This window comes from Phaseolus vulgaris, chromosome 2 (genome assembly GCF_000499845.2).
Source record: "Phaseolus vulgaris cultivar G19833 chromosome 2, P. vulgaris v2.0, whole genome shotgun sequence".
NCBI lineage: Eukaryota > Viridiplantae > Streptophyta > Magnoliopsida > Fabales > Fabaceae > Phaseolus > Phaseolus vulgaris.
The window spans coordinates 31283067-31306290 of record NC_023758.2 but is presented as its reverse complement, the minus strand read 5'-3'; the positions used below and the strand labels follow the sequence as shown (position 1 = coordinate 31306290).

Here is a 23224-nt window from a genome sequence, read left to right as displayed (position 1 = left end):
CAGGGAGTTGCTGTGCTCAAACTATATGGCTAAGACAACAATTGAATGATTTTGGTATCTTACTTAACCATATACCTCTGCTGTGTGATAATACAAGTGCAATCAACTTAACCAAAAATCCTGTCATGCATTCAAGAACCAAACACATTGAAATAAGGCATCATTTTCTAAGAGAACACATATCTAATGGAACATGTGATATTAAGTTCATTGGTACTGATTTACAACTTGCTGATTTGTTCACAAAACCATTAGCCAAAGATAGGTTTAATTTTCTGCTTAATGAATTGGGTATTTTAAATGTAAATTGTACCTAGCAGTGAAAAATTAAATCTGTTTATTCGCAATTAAATGTGTTTATTTTCTGCACTGATACACATTGATGACTAGGAAAGAGAAATTCTGATCTTTGACTGCTTTACTGACTTAGTGGGCATTAACCTCTGTACCTTTGACGGTTTTGGTCATGGTTATGTAACCGATTTGATGGTTTGGGTGCTCAATAAGAATTTGAGTGTATGCATCGTGACCCTAAAGATTTGGTGCTTATTTTCAAAGATACTCTGCACAAAATTCAGAAGCATAAAATCTTCATGCATATCTTCTCATAACTGCCATATCAATCCATTTATTCTGCTATAAATCTGTGTGAATACTTGCTACCCACATTGGCCATTCTCTTTCTATTCTCACCATTTGAAATCAAGAAAAGAATTCAGGTTACCATGGCTTCGTCTTCAAGACAAAAACAGAAAGGCAAGGGAAAGCAAACCACTTCTCAAGGTGTGTTAGAAGGATGGTTCGCTGGAAATGAAGAAGGCATCAATGCCTACATTCATGAAACAAGCAGGAAGCAGATCAACATACCCAAGGTGCTGGATTTCAACTGGCTGAAATCTGAAAAACTGGTAGAAACAAGGGCTGTGTTGAAGCACCAGAAACTGAAAAAGATGCTGGAATTAACGGGTAATGTCTATCCTGACTTGGTTAAGGTGTTCTATACTAACCTCACATTGGATGGGAAGAATGTTGTCTCTTATGTGAAAGGGACAAAGATGAAGATCACAAGTGAAGTGTGGAATTCTGTGGCTGGAATAAAATATGCTGGACTGAAAGTAGGGAAAGGGAACACCAGTGGAATTTCAGAATTCAACAAGCTGCAATATTACAAAAGTTGCATGAGGAATCCTACAGAAAGCATAAACAGATTCCATGCAGGGCATTTGAACCTCACTCCACGTCTAGTTGCATACATCATAGCTTGGCAACTGATTCCAAGAGGAACAAACCATGCTGTCCTACATGAAGAGGATCTTATTCTCCTATATTGCATCATGAACCAGATTAAGGTAAACTGGGTGTTCATTGTCAACGAACACATGCTCAAGTCAAAAAGGTTGGCTGATTACAGGTTTCCCTATGCTATTCTTGTTTCCAAATTAATTGATTACTTTGGTATTGATGTTACAAATGAGAGAAATGACCCTATCAAAGCTGTAAGTGAGATTGATACTTCAACTCTCACCAAAATGGGTTTCCACAAGATTGAAAACAAGTGGGTGGTCCTCAAGGAGAAGGACACTCCAGCAGAACATGAAGATGAGGATGAAGCTATTCCTATGGATGATGACTCTCCTGCTGCCCAATCTGAACATGAGGAAGTTGCTGCAAATGCCATAGTTGCCTATCAAAGTCCAGAATACCGTGGAGAACCAATGTCTATGTTTGAGAGGCAAGTGCTGTACCGTCTTGATGTCATGTCTGCAGAACAAAGGGCACACTTTGAGGCTACTCATGCAAGGTTCCAACACCTTGATAATCAGATTGAAGGAGTTCAGGCACAACTTGCAGAGCTTTACTACAAGGATTAGTAGTTTTCTGCTTTTAATGCTTTCATTATCAGTTTTCAAGTTTCTGTAATGTTGAAAAATTTGGTTTTTTGTTTCTGCACTATTATGATTGTGGTTTCTGCTTTATATCCCTTTATTCCCAATGCTTATATGCTGTTTGATGAATCCAAAGGGGGAGAAAAATAGCTCACCATGTTAGGTGATGCTAGCTGTAACAGGGAGTTAATTCTGCACCTTTAAATCAATTCATATGCTATGCAATACTGCTGTTTTTTCTGGTTTAAAATCTGGTGCAGTGCAGGTGCTATTTTGGTTTAAAATCTGGTGCAGTACAAGTGCTTAAAGCAACAATGCTATGAGGTTAGCTATGGGGATTTGTCTCCATCAAACAGGGGGAGATTGTTGAAGATGGTTGCTGCCCCTTCAAGATTATGTTTGATGAAGACTTATATGTAGTGTTTGATGAAGACTTGTATGTACTTTTCATGTTATTGTGCTTTGCTTTAAGTGTGTCTTAGTTAGTGCTTAGAGGTTGTCTAAGAGTAGCTTTTTGCTGAGTATCTCACCTCATAACCACTGGCCATGTGTTAAGAACAAGCATAAGTTTTCTTAAACTGTTTTTCACATGTTTTAAACAAAAACACGTTTACTGCATAAAAATAAATCTGTTCTTTTCTAAATAAACAGATTCATTTTTTCACTGATGCCTTGGCTAAAGTCTTGTAAAAATTAGATTTTGTGCATCAGGTATTTTGACTAAGTCTTCTTCTTTTCAAAACGACTGAGTTTTAAATTGTTAAACTTTCTCTGTTTTCGTTTTGAAAAATAAATCTGTTCATCTGTAAATGAATAGATTCTTTTTGCCTCTGGTGCCATGTCATGCTTAAACGTTTTTCAGTTTTATCTCAGCACCAGAATGGTTGACTAAGTCTCCTCACTTAACAGATTCTCTAACTGCTTTTGAAAATAAATCTGTTCTTTTTATTTTCAATCTGTTCATTTTATAACAGCTTTAACTGTTTTTCAAAATTCTGTTAGAAGCTGGTTGTCTATAAAATGCAAACTTGTTTCTGAGTTAAATAACGATTCAAACAGTTTATACATTTGCAAAAAACAAGTTTTAACAGCAGAGAGTTAAGTGTTTTCAAGGATTAACATTTGTTCTTCAAAGATTTCAAAAATCACAAAGTGCTTGTTCTTGGTTTGGTTCCAAAAGCTTGGTGTGAGGTGCAGCTACTGTTCTAGCAATCTTGCCTACTGGTTTAAGGCTGATCTTTGTTACCTCAATCAGGTGTAGTCGTTTCATTTCTTATTACTTGTAAAAGTTTGGTTGAATCCTCTTCTTGATAGGTGTTCTTGGAGAGTGGATGTGTGTGTATGAGTGCTGAAATAGGTTTTTTCAGCAAGAGTACCTAAGTTCTTGTAGGTTTCAAGAACAGTGGGAAGTGTACTTGATTGTACTGTGTGTTAGTGAATTCCACCTGTTGTTGGTGAAGACTGGATGTAGCTCAGGTTGAGTGAATCAGTATAATTGTTTGTGTTCATTCTCTCCCTCACTCTGCAATTTCGTTTCTGCATAATTGATAAAACAGCAAAGAAATAAATCTGTTCAATTGTAAATAAATCTGTTCTTTCTGGGCACTGTGCATACTGTTCTTGATTTCTGAAAAAGCTGTTGTAATCTGATAAGAACATACATAATCTGCTAAAACCATTGGAACAGATTGACTGTGATAGGCTGATCAAGAAACTGTCAATATCATTAATTGAACCTTAGACAATTGCTTAAAATTGAAGCTTGTTGTTTTGTGATTAAGTGTTCTTAATTTCTGGAAAATTGCTTAACATCAAGAAGAACATTCATAGTCTGTTAAAAGCCACTGAAACAGCTTGTTTGCAAAGATCACTCAATTAATTAGCATGCTATCAATTGAACCTTAATCACTTGCTTGAAATTGAAGCTTGCAGTTTCTGTGTTTCACTGTTTTTCAAATCTGATATTTGAGTGTGTGCTGCTGGAAATTCTCACTGCATAATCTTGTGATTAATCTTGCTGAATTAAAAGCTTTTCAAACAAAAACAGTGCTGAAATAAATCTGTTCATTCTTACATAAATCGATTTATTTTCTGTAAAACTGGGTTAAACACTGTTTCTGCGAAGAAGTTTTAAAAGGTCAATTCACCCCCCCTCTTGAACTTTGGCACTATTAAACCCAACAGAGTGGACGCTTGCAGATTCAATAGGGAACGTCCATATAGTGCAGTATAACAAAAATTTATTGTCGTCGGAAATGTTGCGTGGATGGTGGACTTTGACTGATTTTTGTGGCTTCACAAGTGATCACTATATGTTATTTTGTTACATGGGTCATAACGCTTTCCATATAACTGTTTATACGGATGACGTCCCTGAAAATTGAGTAAATCGTTATTTGGAGGAAATTGAATGGAAGGAACCCTTAAGCATTGGTCTCTTTGACCATTTTTCCATAAAGTTGTCTCGATTAAGTATCAAAGCCAATTATCTGGTTAGTATATAGCATTCATTTCTTTTAAAATGCACTATATTATATTCTACTTCATTTCTTTTTTACTTATTATTTCACCCCTCTGGAAAATTGTAAGTCACCCCAGTATAGATAGGGGTGAACTTAAAGCCTCAGAAGCAGGCTCGGTGGCGACAATGACGATCAAACGGTTGAAGTTGTCAGTCGGAGGAGAGTCAACGACGATGGGAGAAGCACGCGGAGGAGGGGGTGTTGGCATGACACCTGGGGAGCAGATGGTCGTGGCTATATCCCCCCCCCCCCCCTAGCCTTTTCTTGCTCTTGCTAGAAGGGGGGATGATTGCTCAGGGGAGCTCGACCGGTTGGTAGCACCTTTCGGGTTGTCCCCCCTAAATACGCTTTCCACTGGGTGCAATACTTGGATTGCACCGACTGACAAAGGCTCGGTCATGGAGGAGTTAGACAAAGAAGACGAGGAAGACGAAGGACGTGAAGGAATAGGAGAAGGGGGAGCCGAGGAAGAGGATGTAGAACGAGACAGAGAAGACATGACTAACCTTTTGGAGGACGAGGAAAGCAGCTCTGTAAGAGGAAGAGTATTCGGGTGTCGAAGTAGGAAATCAAGGTAGTAGAGCAGTGCCTCGACACTGTTGGGAGCACTATTTATAGTCCTTGGGGGTCTCGGGAGACGAAGCGTCACATCCATCTCAACTGTTGGATCTCCCAAAATCCAACGGTCCCCATCAAAATGGCGTCAAAAAATCCCTCATTAATGCATGTCATGTCACGCGTATAGGCGCCGCCAAATGTTACGTCAAACCTCGAGAAGTCCAATCGTCACATTAGACCTCGGGAAGCCCGATCGTGACATCGGTCTTAAGGACTCCTCGAATTAACCATCCTCGAGACTGGGAGGCAAGTGTACCGGTGAGAGTCGTACAACTAACCACGTGTCTTGGTTGCCATCAATGGTCCGAGTGATACCATGTCTTGATTCCCATCAATGGGTCGACCGACACCATGAACCCAATTTATGCTTAAGCAGATTTAGTGAAGTTAATCAATGGTTAAGAATTAGGTAATGTATTCCTAAACATGGTCCAACTCCCTAATCTGGCCTAATAAAAAAATATCTACTAAAATAATATAAATAACACAGATTTCAAGAACCAGGTACGTCATCATTCAGTGTTTGACTACTGAGTGTTGAATATTATAACTGACTTGAGAGTCGGAGTGCATTCTATAAGTATCATTCGAACCTGAATTAGGAGAAGAGTAAGAAGTGAAAGAATAGTTCTCTAACATCCCGTATTGAAGAAGAGGTTGGTTGAACGTCTTGACGTAAGTTGTTCTTCTAAACAAACACAAATAATAGGTATTCATCAAACTTTCTTTTTCTTTATTCAATACTTCCCAGTTCTTTAATTCCGTTTCTGCGTAATCTTCTTAGATATTTTTATTATTGAAAGGGTTTTCTTGTAAACTGAATGAATTTGGATTAATGATTAAAGTGGGTAATTTTTTTAAATAAATTTATTTTTGGAAGAAAATCAAGAAATGGAGCCTACATCAATTGCGTAAATTAATGATGTTGAAAGGTGGGTGATGCTGTAGGGTAGTGTAGTGGGATAGGCCGTTATATTGTTTGTGCTTAAGTATAGTATAAGGTATTTTTAACTAAGACGTATATCAACAAAATTAATTAATGAATTCAATTAACTCTGTTGATTATTTTAAAAATATACTTTTCATGTATTAAGTTTATTTTTATTATTAATAAATTTTAAAATATTTTAGTCATTATTTATTAATAAAATCGCAATTATTCATAGTATTCAATAGAGACTAACGAAAAATGAAATTTAATATTGGATAGAACTATATAAAATATTTTTTAAAAGTGATCACCCATCTCTTTAGAATATGTCTTCTTATAATAAGCTTATCTCTTTGTCTCTTTATACAATTGTTTTATGATATATGTTATGAATAAAATATTATAATCTCTTATCTGTTGAGTAAAAAATATATGATAACATTATCTTGGAATGTATAACTTTTCCTCTCTTTTTTTCTTGTGCATACTTTTTTTACTAACGACATTGCATCAAAATGTATAAAAAAATAAATAAGTTTTCAAAAATTGTTACCCTTGGCAAAAAATGATTTACTTATATTATAGATTTGAGTAGTTGAACAATTTTTTAATGAAAAAAGCAAATAATTATTTTGGTATCGAGTTAAATGATATTTGATGCATAAACGGGCATTGTATTATGCACCCATGTTTATAAACCAACACCTTTAAGAAGGAGTGAAATATATATGTCCTTAAAAAAAATATTTTAAATTGTACATTTCAATATAAAAAATCTAGTATATACAAAATCTAGAATGTATTAATATATTTCTGAAAGAGAAAATAGCTTTTGAAATATACAATCTAAATATATTAATATATTATGAATTATATATTGTGAAATATTACCATTTTAAAAGTAATCGAATTATATATTCCAAACTAAACTTATAAAATAAAAATAAAATATTCATCTCAACTAACCGCCAACATGAAAAATAACTTCTCGCCATTCAGTTTCTCATATAAACAAGTTGTCATTTAAAATTTATGGGGGGCAGAATGCAGCCCCTCTGCATAGATTGACGTTCACGTTTTGTTCAAAACTCTGCTAGTTACTATTTTTGAACACTGAGGATCCAAAAAAATGGGAGGTGGTTGTTGTACCGAAGATCCACCGGAATCCAGCACTCCATCGCTGCAGCCGCCGCAACCACGACCACCACAGCCAACACGACCTCCTAGAAAGGTCCCAGTTTCCCTCCCATTTTCTGATCACTATATTCTGTTGTTCTTGCTGTTAACTTCGCTATATTATTCATCAGGCAAGAGTCTTAATATAGGCAATACATAAGGAGGAATAAATAACCAAAAAAAATAAGAAAACAGTTTTTATTTCCTAAAAACTAGAACAGCAACATAACTGATGTCTAATATCTAGCACAACTTAACGGTAACATAAAACTTATTCAAAAATATCTCAACAAATCCTCCCTTAAACTGAAAGTTTTCAACAACTATCAGTTTAACTATTATTCAAACAACAAAGTCCAAATAAATTCCTTAACTTCTGAAATGCACACAACTTCAACGGCTTGGTTAAAATGTCAGCGACTTGATCTTCACTCTTGCAGTATAGAACTTCAATAACTTCATTTTTTGTGAGATCCCTTAAGAAATAAAACCTGACATCTATGTGTTTGCTCCTGTCATGAAACACACGATTTTTGGAGAGTTTGATCGTTGATGTGTTGTCACAATAAATTGCAGTTGGTCTTCTTTGTTTGAACTGCAGCTCCTCAAGTATCCTTCTGAACCATATAGCTTGACAGGCACAAGCTGTAGCAGCTACAAATTCTTCCTCAGTGGTTGATAAAGTGACAATAGATTGCTTTTTAGAAGACCAAGCAACAGCTCTTGAACCCAACATGAACACATAGCCCGAAGTACTTTTTCTGTCATCTTTGTCTCGGACATAATCACTATAAGTAAAACCACAAAAATCTGATTTGCCTCCTCTCTTATAAAAGACTCCGTAATCAATTGTTCCCTGCACGTAACGGAGAATTCGTTTGGCAACTGCAAAAATGAATCTCCTTTGGGCATTCCATATACCTACTAACAAGGCTGACAGAATACATTATGTCAGGTCTAGTAGTAGTCAAATACATCAAACTTCCCACAATTTGTTTGAACACTCTGTTGTCCACTTTCCGCCTTTCTTCTGGATATTTCACAAGTTGAAGACCAACTTCAGTTGGAGTTTCAACAAGATTGCAGTTCTTCATTCCGAACCTGTCAAGAATTTCTCGAGCATACTTTCTTTGAGTAATAAAATTACCAACATCAGATTGCACTACTTCAATGCCAAGAAAATAGTTCATCATTCCAAGATCAGACATATCAAATTCAAGCATCATGGATCGCTTAAATTTTGCAAACATATCAACATCATTTCCAGTATAAATCAAGTCATCTACATATAAGGACACAACAAGCATCTTTTCTCCTTCAACTTTAACAAACAGAGTATGCTCATATGGACATTTAAAAAAACCTTCCTTCAAAAAATAGGCTTCAATGCGACTATACCAAGCTCGTGGGGCTTGTTTAAGTCCGTATAAAGCCTTTTTCAACTGATACACTTTGAATTCATCTCCAACTTTAACATAACCAGGAGGTTGTTTGACAAATACCTGTTCTTTCAAGTCTCCATTTTGAGTCACCACTTTCTACTTGTCCACCTCACCATTTTCTTTCAACTTGGTCTTGAAAATCCACTTCACATCGATTGTTTTCTGCCCTTTTGGAAGCTCAGTCAACTTTCATGTGTTATTTCTTTCAATAGCTGCAAGATCTGCATCCATAGCTTTTCTCAATTTTGATTGCTTTAATGCTTCTTCAAAGGTTATAGGATCACAATCTTCAAAAGAGCAAAATGAACTGTTGGATCCTCAGATTGACCAATTCCCGTTACTTCATAATCATCCATCCATGTTGGTCTTTTTCTGCTTCTTGGTTCTCTTGCAACTATCGGCGAGATTTGAGTCACCACTTGTTCATCTTGAGTAGTGATTGGTTGCTGCAACACCACTGTATTATGTTGATTTTCAGCTTCATCTCGCCCATCAAAGTCTGCTGGAATTTGTCGTTGAGAACCAGATTCACTCCATGTCCAGAAATTTTCTTCGTCAAATATTACGTCTCGATTAATGACAATTTTCTTGGTGATGGGATTATATAGTTTGTAAGCTTTGGAACAATCACTAACACCAAGGAAAATGCATTTCTCACCTTTGTCATCAAGTTTCGTTCTTGTTTGTTTTGGAATACGGGCATAACTAATACACCCGAAAATTCTGAAATGATCAACATTAGGCTTTCGACTGCTCCAAGCTTCCTCCGGTGTCATATTTTGAACAGAGAATGTAGGACTTCAATTCAAAATATGAATGCTCCAATTAACAGCTTCAGGCCAGATAACTTTTGGAACACTGCTTCTTGTTAAGAGACTGCGCACCATATTCATTATAGTGCGATTTTTGCGCTCACAAACACCATTTTGTTGGGGCGTATAGGCTGCTGTCAGTTGCCTTCTAATGTCATTGCTTTCACAAAAATTTGCAAATTCTTGTGAATTGTATTCCCCGCCTCGATCTGTGCGAAGTACTTTGATTTGGCTTCCTGCTTCTTTCTCAACCATAATTTTAAAGCTTTTGAAAGCTTCAAAAGCATCAGATTTGGCCTGCAAAAAATAGACCCATGTCTTTCGACTAAAATCATCAATGAAGGTAATAATGTATCTTTTACCTCTGTACCGACCAGGTCATCGGGTCTGATGACGTGTCTAGCACGTGACTACGTGGGGCGTGTTTAGCAGAACACGTGGACTAGAGAAAGGCGAGTGGTTCAGAAGCTAGTATAGTCGCCGCTCGCGGAAGCAGCGTGCTACAACGTACATGATCGGTTGTCGCCGAGATTGTATAACATTGACGTGTTAGATGATCAGCGACCGGGTGGTCTGACATCGTCGCAAGAAGCACGTCGCCGGATTTCCTAGCAGACTTAGTTAAGGCTGCTGGAAACTCAGAAGGGTAAGTCCAAACGTGTAAGTCCAATAAGATGAGGATTGCGCCAGCAGGGGGCATGGAGGTCGAGCAGGTTGAAAGGAACAGCTTGCCCATCAGCGACAGGATTCCCAGAGTGGACATTCGCCGGTGGCAAGGTTCCCTCAGCTAGAACATGCATGGCGTAGCAATAAGGAAGGTGCCACTAACGACAAGCGATGTCATAGAAATGGTGCATTTTGCTGCACCCGATACTCGCCTTGTCGGGTAGTGTTCCAGAGCATATTGCGTGCTAGCTTACTCCTTGAGCAGAGGACTTAGCCGCGCGGCTGGCCACTACACAGAAATAACGCTCAAGTTGCCTCCAACCCAGATGGCGACGCGTGTAGGGTTGGATGCGGTATGAGAATGACGCTCGAGTTACCCTAGCTCAGATGATGACACGTGTAGGGCTGGGCGCTACCTGCTACCCCAGCCCAGATGGCGACACGTGCAGGGCTGGATGCGAGCCACGCATCCAAAAGCATAACGGCCTGGAGAGAGAAGAAACCTAGCTATAAAGGTAAACTTAACAGAATTTGCAGAGGTACGTTTTCATTATGGCTCATTGCTAGGGTTGTGTGCACTTTAGTACGGTTCTACAAAGTATATTTTCTCTGAGTTTTGGGTGTTCGTGTCACTGACTTGAGCGTCGGAGCGCCACCGGCCGCAGAGGCGCCACCATGTGTTTTGCAGGTTCTGAGAGAGGCTTTCGTGGTGTGAACGAGAAGGGCACGTGGCGTGAAGCTGGTGAGCAAGATCGTGACGAGGCAACGCTCTTGCGCTAGGTCAACCGGCAGGAACAACCTCCATTTGAAGATGGATTAATTGGGCCGCAAAGATCAGAATGTACCAGCTCCAACACATTTTTGGCTCTCCATGATTTTCCCTTAGGAAATTGATTACGTTGTTGTTTGCCAACTGCACATTCCTCACATACTTGAGAAGGAGTTTCAATTTGAGGGAGACCACTGACCATATTCTTTCGTTGCAAAGTGCTTAAGCCACCAAAACACAAGTGGCCATAACGAAAATGCCATAACCACGATGTATTTGTTACGTTGGCCGAGAAGCAGGAAGAACTCGAACTCTGCACCTGAAGTCGAAACATACGATTTGTAGTCATGTTAACTTGAGCAATCAAACCCAGCCTTGAATCTTCAATTCGACATAATCCATTTTTAATGGATATCTCATAACCCTTTTCCTGTAGCTGACCAATACTAAGTAAATTGGTCTTTAAATCTGGAACATAAAACACATTAGAAATTATGTGAAAAGAGTTATCTTTGGCATGTAAAGTGACATTGCCTTTTCCCATGACAGATACAATAGAGTTATCACCGAACTTGACGGTATTGCGGAAGCTTTCATCCAATTCAGAAAATGCCTTCTTGTCTCTGCACATGTGGTTGCTACACCCGATGTCCAAATACCACAGATTTTGAGTTTCTTCACTTGCATAACACACCATCAAGAGAGAAACTTCTTCTTCCTTCTCTGCAAAGTTAGATACTTCTTCACTCTGTCTATTTAAATTTGTTCGACAGTTTGATTGGTAATGACCATACCTATGGTAGCGATAGCACTCAACATTTGATTTGTCTACTGACTTTGGTCTCTGAGTTGTTGAGTCATGTCTTCCACGTCTCCTTCCTCTTCCTTGAAATTGATTATCATTCTGCTGATGATACTATTGATTACCTCGACTATAGCTTCCTCTCCCCCTACTCCGACCTCGGCCTCTACCTCGACCTCCATTTGTTTTAAAAGGATTATCTGTGGTTGCTTTCAGCGTGTGCTCTTCTTTATCCTGCTGGATGATTTTCTTCTCATGAGCTAACAAAGAACTTTGCAATTCATCAATGGAGAGTTCATCAATATCATTCGATTCTTCGATAGAGCAGACAACAAAATTAAATTTCGGTGTCATTGATCGAAGAATTTTCTCCACAATTGTGATATCCTGCATTTTCTTTCCATGGATCCTCATCTTGTTTGCAATTGCCATAGTTCTTGAAAAGAAATCTGCAACTGCTTCTCCTAACTTCATACGCAAATTCTCAAATTCAGTTCGGAGTCCTTGGAGTTGTACCCTTCTTGCCTTCACATTGCCTTGATACTTCTTCTTCATGGAGTCCCAAATTTGCTTGGAGATTTCTTTGCAAAGAATAGTCTCCAAAATGGAACGATCGATTGATTGAATCAAATAATTTTTAGCCTCAAGATCTTTCAATTTTAAGGCTTCAAATTCTGTTTTCTAAGCTTCCGTAGCTCCTCTGCTACTCCAGATTCAACAACATTCCAATACTCCTTGGACCTCAAGAAGTTTTCCATGAGCATGCTCCAATGATCATAGTGACCATCGAAGCGCAAAATAGTTGGTTGTACGAAGTTGTCTGAGGAAGCCATTGAATGTTAGTTGTTGTTATTGTATGTAACTCAAGCTCTGATACCACTGTTAACTTCGCTATATTATTCATCAAGCAAGAGCCTTAATATAGGCAATACATAAGGAGGAATATCCAAACAAACAGAAATAACCAAAAAATAAGAAAACACTTTTTATTTCCTAAAAACTAGAACAACAACATAACCGATGTCTAATATCTAGCACAACTTAATGGTAACATAAGACTTATTCAAAATATCTCAACACTTGTGCATGCATTGCTTCTTTTTTACCTAGTGTAACAATAGTTAATAATCATTCTTCCTCAACCACTAAAAACTAGCTGAGTTAAGATGAGCTAGTTTTGATCATTTTATCATATGAAGATTAGATGTATGATAAAATAAGTCTGACCAAGATCAAGATTAATAATTCTTTTCATCTCTCGCCCTTGGCACATTTTCTGCATCTATGCATTTATACGTGTGTACTGTGATCAAGATTATATGACTGATGTATATTTGGTGTTAAAAGATGTTCAACTCTGCCTTTTCCATCAAATTAGACTGGTGTTTGTCATATTCTACTTTCTTTAACATCTTTCTTTCTTTTCTGCTTTATCCTTTCTTCCTTTTTCCAATGCGATCATCATATTCTTAAATTCTGCCGATAAGTCTGGGTAGGGATTTTTATCAAGTTCACCTTCGAATGAGGTTTAGGGAGCTTTGGTAACTCAAAGTATAATCGTATTTTATTTTGTACGATGACCATTTTGTAAGATGATTAAGATGACCATTTATTTTGAATAAATTCAAAATATAGAAAAAAAAAGGTCATTAATGTTTATTTAAATTTGTCAGAATTAGTCGAACCGTCATTTCTTTCTCTCTATAATTTATTATGGGAGTACAATCATATTATTTTGTACGATGACCATAACAGCAACGGTCATCATCAAATGGCACTAAAAAACCCCTCATTAATGCATGCCATGTCACGCGTATAGACACCGGCAAATGTTACGTCAAACTTCGGGAAGCCCAATCGTCACATGAGAACTCTAAAAGTCTGACTGTCATATCGGTCTTAAAGACTCTTCGGATTAACCATCATCGAGCCTGGGAGTAAGTGTAGTGTCTTCGGTAAGTATCACTTGAATTATGAGAAGGGTAAGAAATGAAAGAGTAGTTTCAATAGTTCTGAATTATGAGAAAATGGAAAGTAGTTTAAGTAGTTTCAATAGTTATCGTTAGATATTGTTATTATTGAAAGAGGTTTTCTTGTAAACTGAATGAATTTGGATAAATGATTAAAGTGAATAATTTTTTTAAAATAAATTTATTTGGAAAAAAATCAAGAAATGGAACCTTGGTGATTTTGTAGGGTAGTGTAGTGGGATAGGCCGTTATATTGTTTATACTTATAAGGTATTTTTAACGTAAATACCTATATCAATAAAATTAATAAAATTTAAAATATTTTAGTAATTATTTATTAATAAAATCGCAATTATTCATAGTATACTAACCAAAAATGAAATTTAATATTAGATAGAACTATATAAAATATTTTTTAAAAGTGATCATCCATCTCTTTAGAATATGTCTTATTATAATAAGACTAGAAGCGTATTTTTACTGTTTATACAATGGTTTATGATTTACTTTTATTCAGTTATATTATAGATTTGAGTAGTTGAACAATTTGTTAATGAAAAAAAAACAAATAATTATTTTAGTATCGCATTAAATGATATTTAATGCATAAAGGGGCATTGTATTATGCACCCATGTTTATAAACCAACCCCTTTAAGAAGGACTGAAATATATATGTCCTTAAAAATATATTTTAAATTGTACATTTCAATATAAAAAATATTCATATAGTTTGGAATGTACAATCTATTATATTTCTGAAAGAGAAAATACCTTTTTGAAATATACAATCTAAATATATTAATATATTATGAATTATATATTGTGAAATATTACAATTTTTAAAGTAATCAAATTATATATTCCAAACTAAACTTATAAAATAAAAATAAAATATTCATCCCAACTAACCGCCAACAAAAAAAATAACTTCTCACCATTCATTTTTTTCATAGGAACAAAGTTGTCATTTAAAATTTATATATGGGGCGTAGAATGCAGCCCTCTGTATAGATTCACGTTCACGTTTTGTTCAAAACTCTGCTAATTACTATTTTTGAACACTGAGATCCAAGAAAATGGGAGGTGGTGGTTGTACCGAAGACCCACCTGAATCCAGCACTCCATCGCCGCAGCCACCGCAACCACGGCCACCACGGCCATCACGGCCACCACGGCCACCAAATTCACCACGGCCACCACGTTCACCCCGACCACCACGACCTCCTAGAAAGGTCCCTGTCAGTTTCTCCCATTTTCTGATCACTATTCTATTGTTCTTGCGCATGCATTGCCTTTTTTTACAATAGTTAATAATCATTCTTCCTCAACCACTAAAAACTAAAGTTAAGATGAGCTAGTTTTGATCTTTTATTATATGAAGATTAGATGTATGATAAAACAAGTCTGACCAAGATCAAGATTAATAATTCTTTTCATCTCTCGCCTGACACATCCTTTGCATCTCAAGATTATATGACTGATATATACGGAAGGTGTTTGGTGTTAGGAGATGTTCAACTGTGCCTTTTTCCCAAATTAAAACGAAAATTTTCCATCAAATTTGTTTGTCATATTCTACTTTCTTTAACATTTTTTTTCTTTTCTCTTTTGTTTTATTCTTTCTTCCTTTTTCCAATGCGATCATATATTCAATCTAGGTAGGGATTCTTATCAAATTCACCTTCGAGAGTGAGGTTTAAGGAGATTTGGTAATTCTATTAAACTGTTGTTGCGAATTGTAGCAATTAAATATGTTTCGTTATTCTTTCTTATCAACGCACATACAATATTTGAGATTTCTTTTTGGTGTAGAAGTTCTCTGAATTCTACTCCTTGTAACTAAGAATTTATAAATTGTCCAAAATTCTACACAAATTGTCACCATCATTTTCACTGTCCAGTGTGTAGTAAAGTTTGTCATCTTAATCATGATCGTGTGTCTTGAGATTTTTTGAAACATAGCTTACGAGTATTTATGTTTCTTATAATGCAGGACGTGTTATCAACTCTCCGCAGAACATTTAAAGATTACTACATAGTTTGAAATTCAAATGCACTCTCCATATAATGTGGAGAGCCATGGCTACAAGATCGATAGTTCTTCTGTTTTTTTTCTTATTGTCCACGATACTTACAGCCATGGAATGCAAAATCCATTTCTTTTCATTGTTCTTTTATTTTCAATTTGAAGGCAAATCAGGATACATGTAAAGTGTAGTTAGTAGACATTGTGATGGTGCGAAGTCTTGCACAGATTATCCTCAGATTGAGTTTGATAATACATTGCATACTCTTTGTTGCCTTCAAATTTTCAGACTAAATAAAGACTTCAATAAAAAGAAAGTTTGTTGCGCGATTCTTTCTTATCTAAGAATTAAATAACTTTTTCTGTTATTTTCTTCAATCCTCTATTTGAGATACAAAATTGCTTGAATAAACTTTATTTCTACCATTACAACTTATTTATTGAGAGAATTGAAAACAGTTAAAATATATATATATATATATATATATATCTGATAATAAAAGCACATACCGATAGAATTTTTTAATAAATATTTGATAATATTTATAGATTATAAAACATTTTTCAAGAAGTATACCAACAAGCCCTTATAGCTCAGTGGTAGAGCGTCAGTCTTGTAAACTGAAGGTCCGTAGTTCGATCCTGCGTGAGGGCTTTAGATTTTCTTTTTGTTGGTTTTAACATAGGAGGAGGGAAGGAGTTAAAACTTATCTCTAGTTTGCCATTAGAAGATATGCAAAATCTAATCTAACTAAAATGCATTTTATCTTCTTTTTTTCCTCTTATATTTATAAATAAATTTAATGATTACTTAGAACCATGATGTTAGACAATCTATACAGTTGAATTTTTTTTTTATTAGAACAGACAGAATTCAATGGGTCTAGACCAATGATGTTAGACAATCTATAACGAAGATCGAGCTAAGAAGAAGCTTTTATTGAAACATGTAAAGCATTGCTGTAAAAAAGATCTTACGTCTGAATAAATAGAATTTAGTTAACAGTGGGATATAAATTTAAATCAAATGGCAGGCATTAACTTCTTTGTATGGTGCAAAAGATAACCAAGGAATTATACAGCAAAGATGAATGCACATCAGTGCATTAAACAAAAAATTTGATTGTGTTCCTAGTATAGCAGTGTGAATTTGGAAATAACAAAAAAATAACCGCAGAAGGATCATTACAGAATTTCTGTAAGGATATGTGAAGATAAACAAAATGGAAGGAATCTTGTTTGAGCTCTTTTGTAAATGCAGTAGATAGAACAGTGAAATAGTATGCAGAAATTTTATTATAAATCTTGTGTATGATTCTAGAGTTTCCTTACAAGATACAAAATCTAAGTTGAAGTGTGAATTTGGACATTTGCATTAAGCCTGGTAAGTTTGGTCAATGTTTCACGAGCTGATATGGTATCTGGGTGATCTTCACCACAAATTGAAGTCCTAATGAAAACAGCCTTCCGGATTAGATCATCCCCTACATCAAACTGAGCACCTCTTAGCATTAGCTTGGCTCTAGTCTCGAGAACAGTGGCTCTAGTCAATGCTAACTCCTGCCAAAGGCAAGGATTCAACTGAGCATTGGTCTGGATGGATCTCCAGCAAAGTGACTTGTCTAACCACTTGTCAACAGGGGTAACAAACGCTTGGTCTGCAGCTTCCAATGCATTGGTGCACAGACGTAGAAGCTCAAGAGCAGCACTGCATCGAGAATATGTAATGAATGTGTGAATTGCAAGAGGCAGAACCACTTTTTTTACAAGATACAAAAGCTCAGACACCTTCAGCTCAACAAGCACAGGATCGTGACCAAATCCAAACAGCAGAAAACATGCAGCCCATAAATGATCCAGATTTTGTGATATTGACCCGTGACCGATGATAGCTTGAATCATTGCCTGTGCAGCTCCAGTGTTTTCTCTTTTCCGAGCATACAGTTTGAACACCTCATTGATATGGATATAGCCTTGCTTGGTACTAGTTCTTGCAATATTAAACCTCAGCAGTAAAGAGGATGCTTCCAATTCTGGTTTTTTGGCGTAAGAGGATGGGAATCCACATGATAATAATTGCAGCATTCTTCTCCAGAAAAACTTTCCCTGACATCTTTCTGGTACCTTTTGAGCAGCAAGTGCCAATAGGGAAACCGGAATAGCACCAGGTGCAAACCATCCACTTACCAGCACCATTCTGGTGGCCAAGCTTCTTGGACCATCTGCATGATCAAATATGGAGAAACAAACGTCAAAGAGTTGAAGAAGGAAAGCGTTCTTCCTGAAGGAGAGAGCGTCTTTACCACTCCATGACATCTCCTTCAAAGGCATTCTATTTATGGTATCTAGGAGCCTGCTTGGTGTTATGGGTAGCTCCGACAAAATTGCACTGATAATGGCAAGGCCAAGAGTTAACCTTCCAACTTTCTCCTCAATACTTCTCAGAGCATCAACCTCGGCCACCGAATAGTCCTTTTCACTACCTACCATTAAAGACATTGCCTCAACTCCAGATAAGTATGAAAGTTTCAACGGTTCCAAGTTCATGATGCGAGGAAGCCGTGTTGATACAATTACATGGGTCTCTACCCCAAAACGAGGGAGAAGATCCATCACAAGTTTATGATCCCACCAATCTTTTTCGCTTTCCAAGTTATCAATGATCACAAGATATGGAATGTTTCTCATCAGTTCTCTGCGAACTCTAGAAATTGCAGCCACTTCCTGCTCTTCAAAGCTTCTTATTTTTGTTTTCTCCAAACTATTCTCAACTCCCACATCAACTTCTAAAAATGATCTGATATTAAGATAATTTTGCCTTATGTATCTGCTCTCCCCACCAATCCATAAAACCATCTTGTATCTCTGATGAAATCTGTAAGCAAATTCAAGAACAAGTTCCGTTTTTCCAATTCCTGAATCCCCAGAAACACAAGCAATCCCTTTCCCATACAAAATCTTCATTCCATTTTTCCTCTTGGTATACTTCCCTCGCTTGAGCCTTGGATGGTTGTGCCGCTGAGAAAATTCAATACCTTGCATTTCAATTTCTTTTTCTGTCTCCTTCCATACAACTGGCTCTTTTTCCTTCTTTCTCTCGTTCACCATATGTCTTTCCCTCCATCTTTCATCTATCATGTTGCTCTTTCCCCAACCAATTCTCACACTCTTTCTCCTGGGTCTGGCCTTAAGTTCAATATAGTCTTGTTCGGCATCTCCTGTGACATCACCAAAAAGTATAAATTCTAACTGTGAAAGTTCTTTCTTTCTGCCTGTAAAACACTCATTTCTAATGAAAGGAAACTCCTCTTTTTCTACTTTTTCTCTCCACTTTGTCACACGTTCTGCAACACTTCTCCTTCCTAACCTCATTGCTATTAATGTGACAGCCCTCAGTATGCAATCTCTCCAGTTGCCATCCTGAGCTTCCAGTTTGCACTCGTCAACACGAGAAAGGCCATGCACTGCATCTTTCCACTCTTGTTCCAACCCTTCATACGAAAGCCAAAGTTCCCCTCCATGTTTTTCCCACAACTCACCCCTTTTTTCAATTATATCCCTCACAAGAATATCAGCTGGACTCAAATCAAAGTACACTGGGACCAAATTCTTCTTCCTACAGAAAAAATTCAGCTCCTCAATGGTGTATTGGTTCTTGAAAGACTTCTTTGTTATAATTAGTATCCCAAAAGAAGCAGCATCCATAGCTCTCTCGGCAATGCCAAGTTTGCGGGAGCTCCTACTTCGAGCCCTGTCCGAAACAAAGCAACTGATGCCTTGAATTTCCAATTCAGCGCATAGCCATTTAGCAAATCGTAATAAAGGGGGTTTGCTTCCATGCAATCCTATGAAAACATCACAACTCCTCAGCCTATAAGAAGAAAATGATGTGGAACCTGGAGTTGAGGATGTTCTATTGTTTCTGACTTTCTTCACTCGCTTTTCTCTCTGTCCAGAACAACCATCATCATGGCAATTCGAGTAACTAGATATGCTGCTACTTGAGATGCCAACTGGGGAAGATTTACGGTCAAGTTTCATCAAACCGCCTGAATTACATCCAGCTGGAGATGCAGATACATCTGAGAATGTACATCTAACATTTACAGTTGAATTTGGTTCTGGAATCTCTAAAGAGGCGCTTGAGGGAGCCACACCTGAATGAATTGCGTTACTTTGGGTATCAAGCCTGGCTGAGTGTGATAATTGGCATGATGATGGTGATCTGGGAGAGAAAAAGGGTGATTGATTTGCTGAAAAGAAAACAGAAGATGATGATGACATATTCCTTGTAGTCATGGCAGTCAAGGACCCAAAGACGGGGCTCTCTTCCTGAATGTCCATGCCTGTACTTGTAGGATTCCCCATTATGCAAGATACCAAATCCCATGCACGCAACCACACAATTTGTATCTGAAGTTGGGATGATGATATCCAAGTAAGTCACAATTGCACAAATGTTCTATATACGTTCATGCAAGTGCTCTAAAATTTAAACAATACAAAAATATGGTAATAGAGCATCACCATCTAAGTTATAAATCCTAATTTTTACATGACAGGTAAAACTTTACCCAAAGAATCAAATTCCTCAACTCCAAAAAAACAGCAAAAATCATTGCTAGGCAGGTAAATTTCGGGGGAGGGGAGGTAAAACTTTACAGAACAGAAAGAGATTGATCCTGAACAGTGAATGCACCAAAAAAATGGTATCAGTATGGGGAATACACTCATTTGATGCACAGGATTCGTGTCTGATTAATTCAAAAACAAAGAAGAAGGCACCATATCATAAAAAACACAATCATAACCCCATCTCGGAGAGAAAATTTAGAGAATGATAAAACTGCATTGGGATTCAGATCTGAGTACTTACAAGGATACCAAACAGAAACACACCTGGGTAGATTCTCTATTCCGCCTCCAACCAAATCAATCTCGTTTCACTGAACACAGGAGGAAGGTCGTAACGATTAATATTAGAAGGAGCCGAATTCGCAAGTAGAGCAACAGTGAAATAACGAACTCAAGAAAAGCACCAAGAAACACATCACGACCACAACATTGTAGAAATAAACACACAGTACACACTATTGAATATACATATCATTAACGCATCCAGTGGCTATCAACTATTGAGTGAAAGGCCAAAACACTTGGAAATTAAGTGGTGAGACTGAGACATTTGAATGACCTGAGAGTATTTGGGAGACACCTCACACCGGTTACAGAAAAGAGGGAAAAGGACAGGGTCGTTGAAAATGAAGGCAAAAACTGTACCTTTTTTTCTCAGAAGGGAAGAGAACAAGTCTTTTATGGGTTCAGAAACTCTAGCTGTTTTTTGATAAGCACGCTGTTTTGTAAGTATATATATATATATATAACTAGAACCAGTCTCTGACCCTCTCAACTTCACCCTTTCACACTCTGTCTACTATCATTATTTGTATGACTTTCTTCAACCTTTACAAGACATTTGCTTTTTAATTTTGGTATGATTGTTTGGGTAGAGAAGTAGTATTTTATTTGATATTAGTTAGTGTGTGTTTGTGTGTGAGTGGGAGAGACTGAGAGAATGGTCTGAAGGGGAAGGAAGGAACAGGAACAGGGTGGGAAGAAGGCAATGGGACCAAAGATGGGATCTGAGTAGGGTATGGTGGGAATGGAAGTAGGGTCCACAGCCATTTATAGCAGTGTTAAATTTGCAGATATTGAGCACTGTGATTTTGGAGCATTTGCATTGGGGTTGTTAAAAAATTTAAAAATAGATAAGAGTTTACCTGTGGGGAGCTTAAAAGGCAACTTTGATTATGATAGTCCAAAGCAAAAGGTCGAGTTTTGTACTTTGTAGGATTTATGTGACTGACGTTTTGAGGTTCTAACTTCTCAAGAACAAACCTTTCTCTTCCCTTCCCTTCTCTCTGCAACTCTTTTCTCTCTCTCTCTGCTCTTTTTGTTTTCAACTTACAAATAACCGTTACCTTACTTTCTACAACACTTCCATTGCCTCAAACTTTTTCTTCTATTCCCTCTTTCATTGTCCTTTTAAATACTACACATGCATTCATTTTACCAAATTGTAACTCACTGTTACCATTTTTTATTAATCATTCTGTTAATACCACAACTTCTAAACATTTCTCATCAATTTCAATAATTACACATCATTCATCGGTAACTTACCAAATTCTTTCCTTAAATAAACCTAAGTGCCTGCTGCTTATACAATTCTTTTTATACATCAAATTATGATTTTAAGAGGGATTCAAATTTGGGTTCGATGATCATAAAATGTAAGTTGCTATATTAAATTATTTTATATCAATAACATGTTTTTTTAATAAAAAATATTTTAATTTGAAAAGGTTTACGTTTCATTTCCATTTCCTATACCAGATAGTTGCTTTTTGGAAATATTATTTTTAAAAAGTAAATAACTTTTTTTCGACTTCAAAACTAAAAATTTATTTTCTACCAAATCGTGGACATAGTAGTGCACCTGATTAAAACAAATACAGTTGTAAGTCACTAATTTATGATTTTTAGTGGAATAATTATAAAAATAATTAAAACCCTAAACATCGCAGTTTTTTCTTATCACTTGGTAAAAAACAAATTATAGAATTTTTGGTGCATTTTGCTTTGTTTGAAACACTAAGAAATATGCCTTGTTGTTTACTATATCTTTGTCACTATTATTTGCATTTCATATTAGGAAAACTTTCATACAATTGCCTTTATAAAACAATTTCCATATTATCAACTTATCACGGTAATTTTATTGTATAAAATTATATTAAATATTATAGTATTAAAATAAATAATTTGTACAATAACTTTCAACCTTTAATTTTGAAAAAGTAAAAAAAAACAACGAAAATATTAAGATGCTCCTAAAAGTTTGTAATCCACATAAAATGGGTTCGACAACAATTTAGAAAAATTGAAGTAAATTTAAATTTATTGTTGTTATGTGTTCTACAATGCCTTAGATCGACCATTTGTCATCTCTATTTCATTTAGTTATATTTTGTATATGTAAAGCTTTGAGTATGGTGAATAATCAATCTTAAATTCTTTAATTATTGTTAGTTATTATTAATTAAAAATACCATTACAAATATTTAATATTTATTCATTAACCCTACAATAATTTGGTTTACTCTCTGTATTTTTTTTACGTTTTGTATTAATGGATATAATTTACCAGTGTCTAGATATTTTATCTTTAATTAATTAAGTTTGATCACGAAATAAGTAAAGTTTAATAAGATATTGATTTTGTGAATAATCTAACGCAAACACCACTTGAAAGATATGATCTTGAGTGCATTAATTACTTTTTTTTCTCTAAATTCTTGGTTAAATGTATTTACATCTAGGAATGTATGGTTTAGAAAACAAAATGAAAGAGAATAGACGACAAAGAAGAAAAAATTAGTTAAAATATAATATTATTATTAATATTATTATTGAATTGTTTAAAAAAAAGTGAGAAAATGAAAAGAAATACACAAATACTTATTTTCTTTCATTTGATTGTGTAAATAATAAAATAAAATATATAAATAGTATAAATAAACAAATAAAATGTATTATACAA

The 23224-nt window shown here is 36.1% G+C and overlaps 1 protein-coding gene and 1 non-coding gene across 5 annotated transcripts; one reads left to right on the top strand and one right to left on the bottom strand.

Annotated features, from left to right (window-relative positions):
* The first annotated feature begins 16204 nt into the window (after positions 1 to 16204).
* TRNAT-UGU (transfer RNA threonine (anticodon UGU)) lies at positions 16205 to 16276 on the top strand. The gene has a single exon. It is a non-coding gene; the product is annotated as a tRNA-Thr (tRNA).
* A 612-nt stretch (positions 16277 to 16888) lies between these two features.
* LOC137811428 (uncharacterized) lies at positions 16889 to 21273 on the bottom strand. Of its 4 annotated transcripts, none has more exons than XM_068613178.1 (3): positions 20816 to 21273; positions 20498 to 20567; positions 16889 to 20034 (listed from the first exon to the last, which is right to left on the bottom strand). In XM_068613178.1, the coding sequence occupies exon 3, from the start codon at positions 19987 to 19989 to the stop codon at positions 16966 to 16968; it is 3024 nt and encodes a 1007-aa protein (XP_068469279.1). In that variant the 5' UTR covers positions 19990 to 20034; positions 20498 to 20567; positions 20816 to 21273; the 3' UTR covers positions 16889 to 16965. The 4 variants fall into 4 exon arrangements, with proteins under 4 accessions (XP_068469279.1, XP_068469281.1, XP_068469278.1 ...); XM_068613180.1 differs by having other exon boundaries at positions 20521 to 20567; XM_068613177.1 differs by having other exon boundaries at positions 20902 to 21273.
* Positions 21274 to 23224: the final 1951 nt, after the last annotated feature.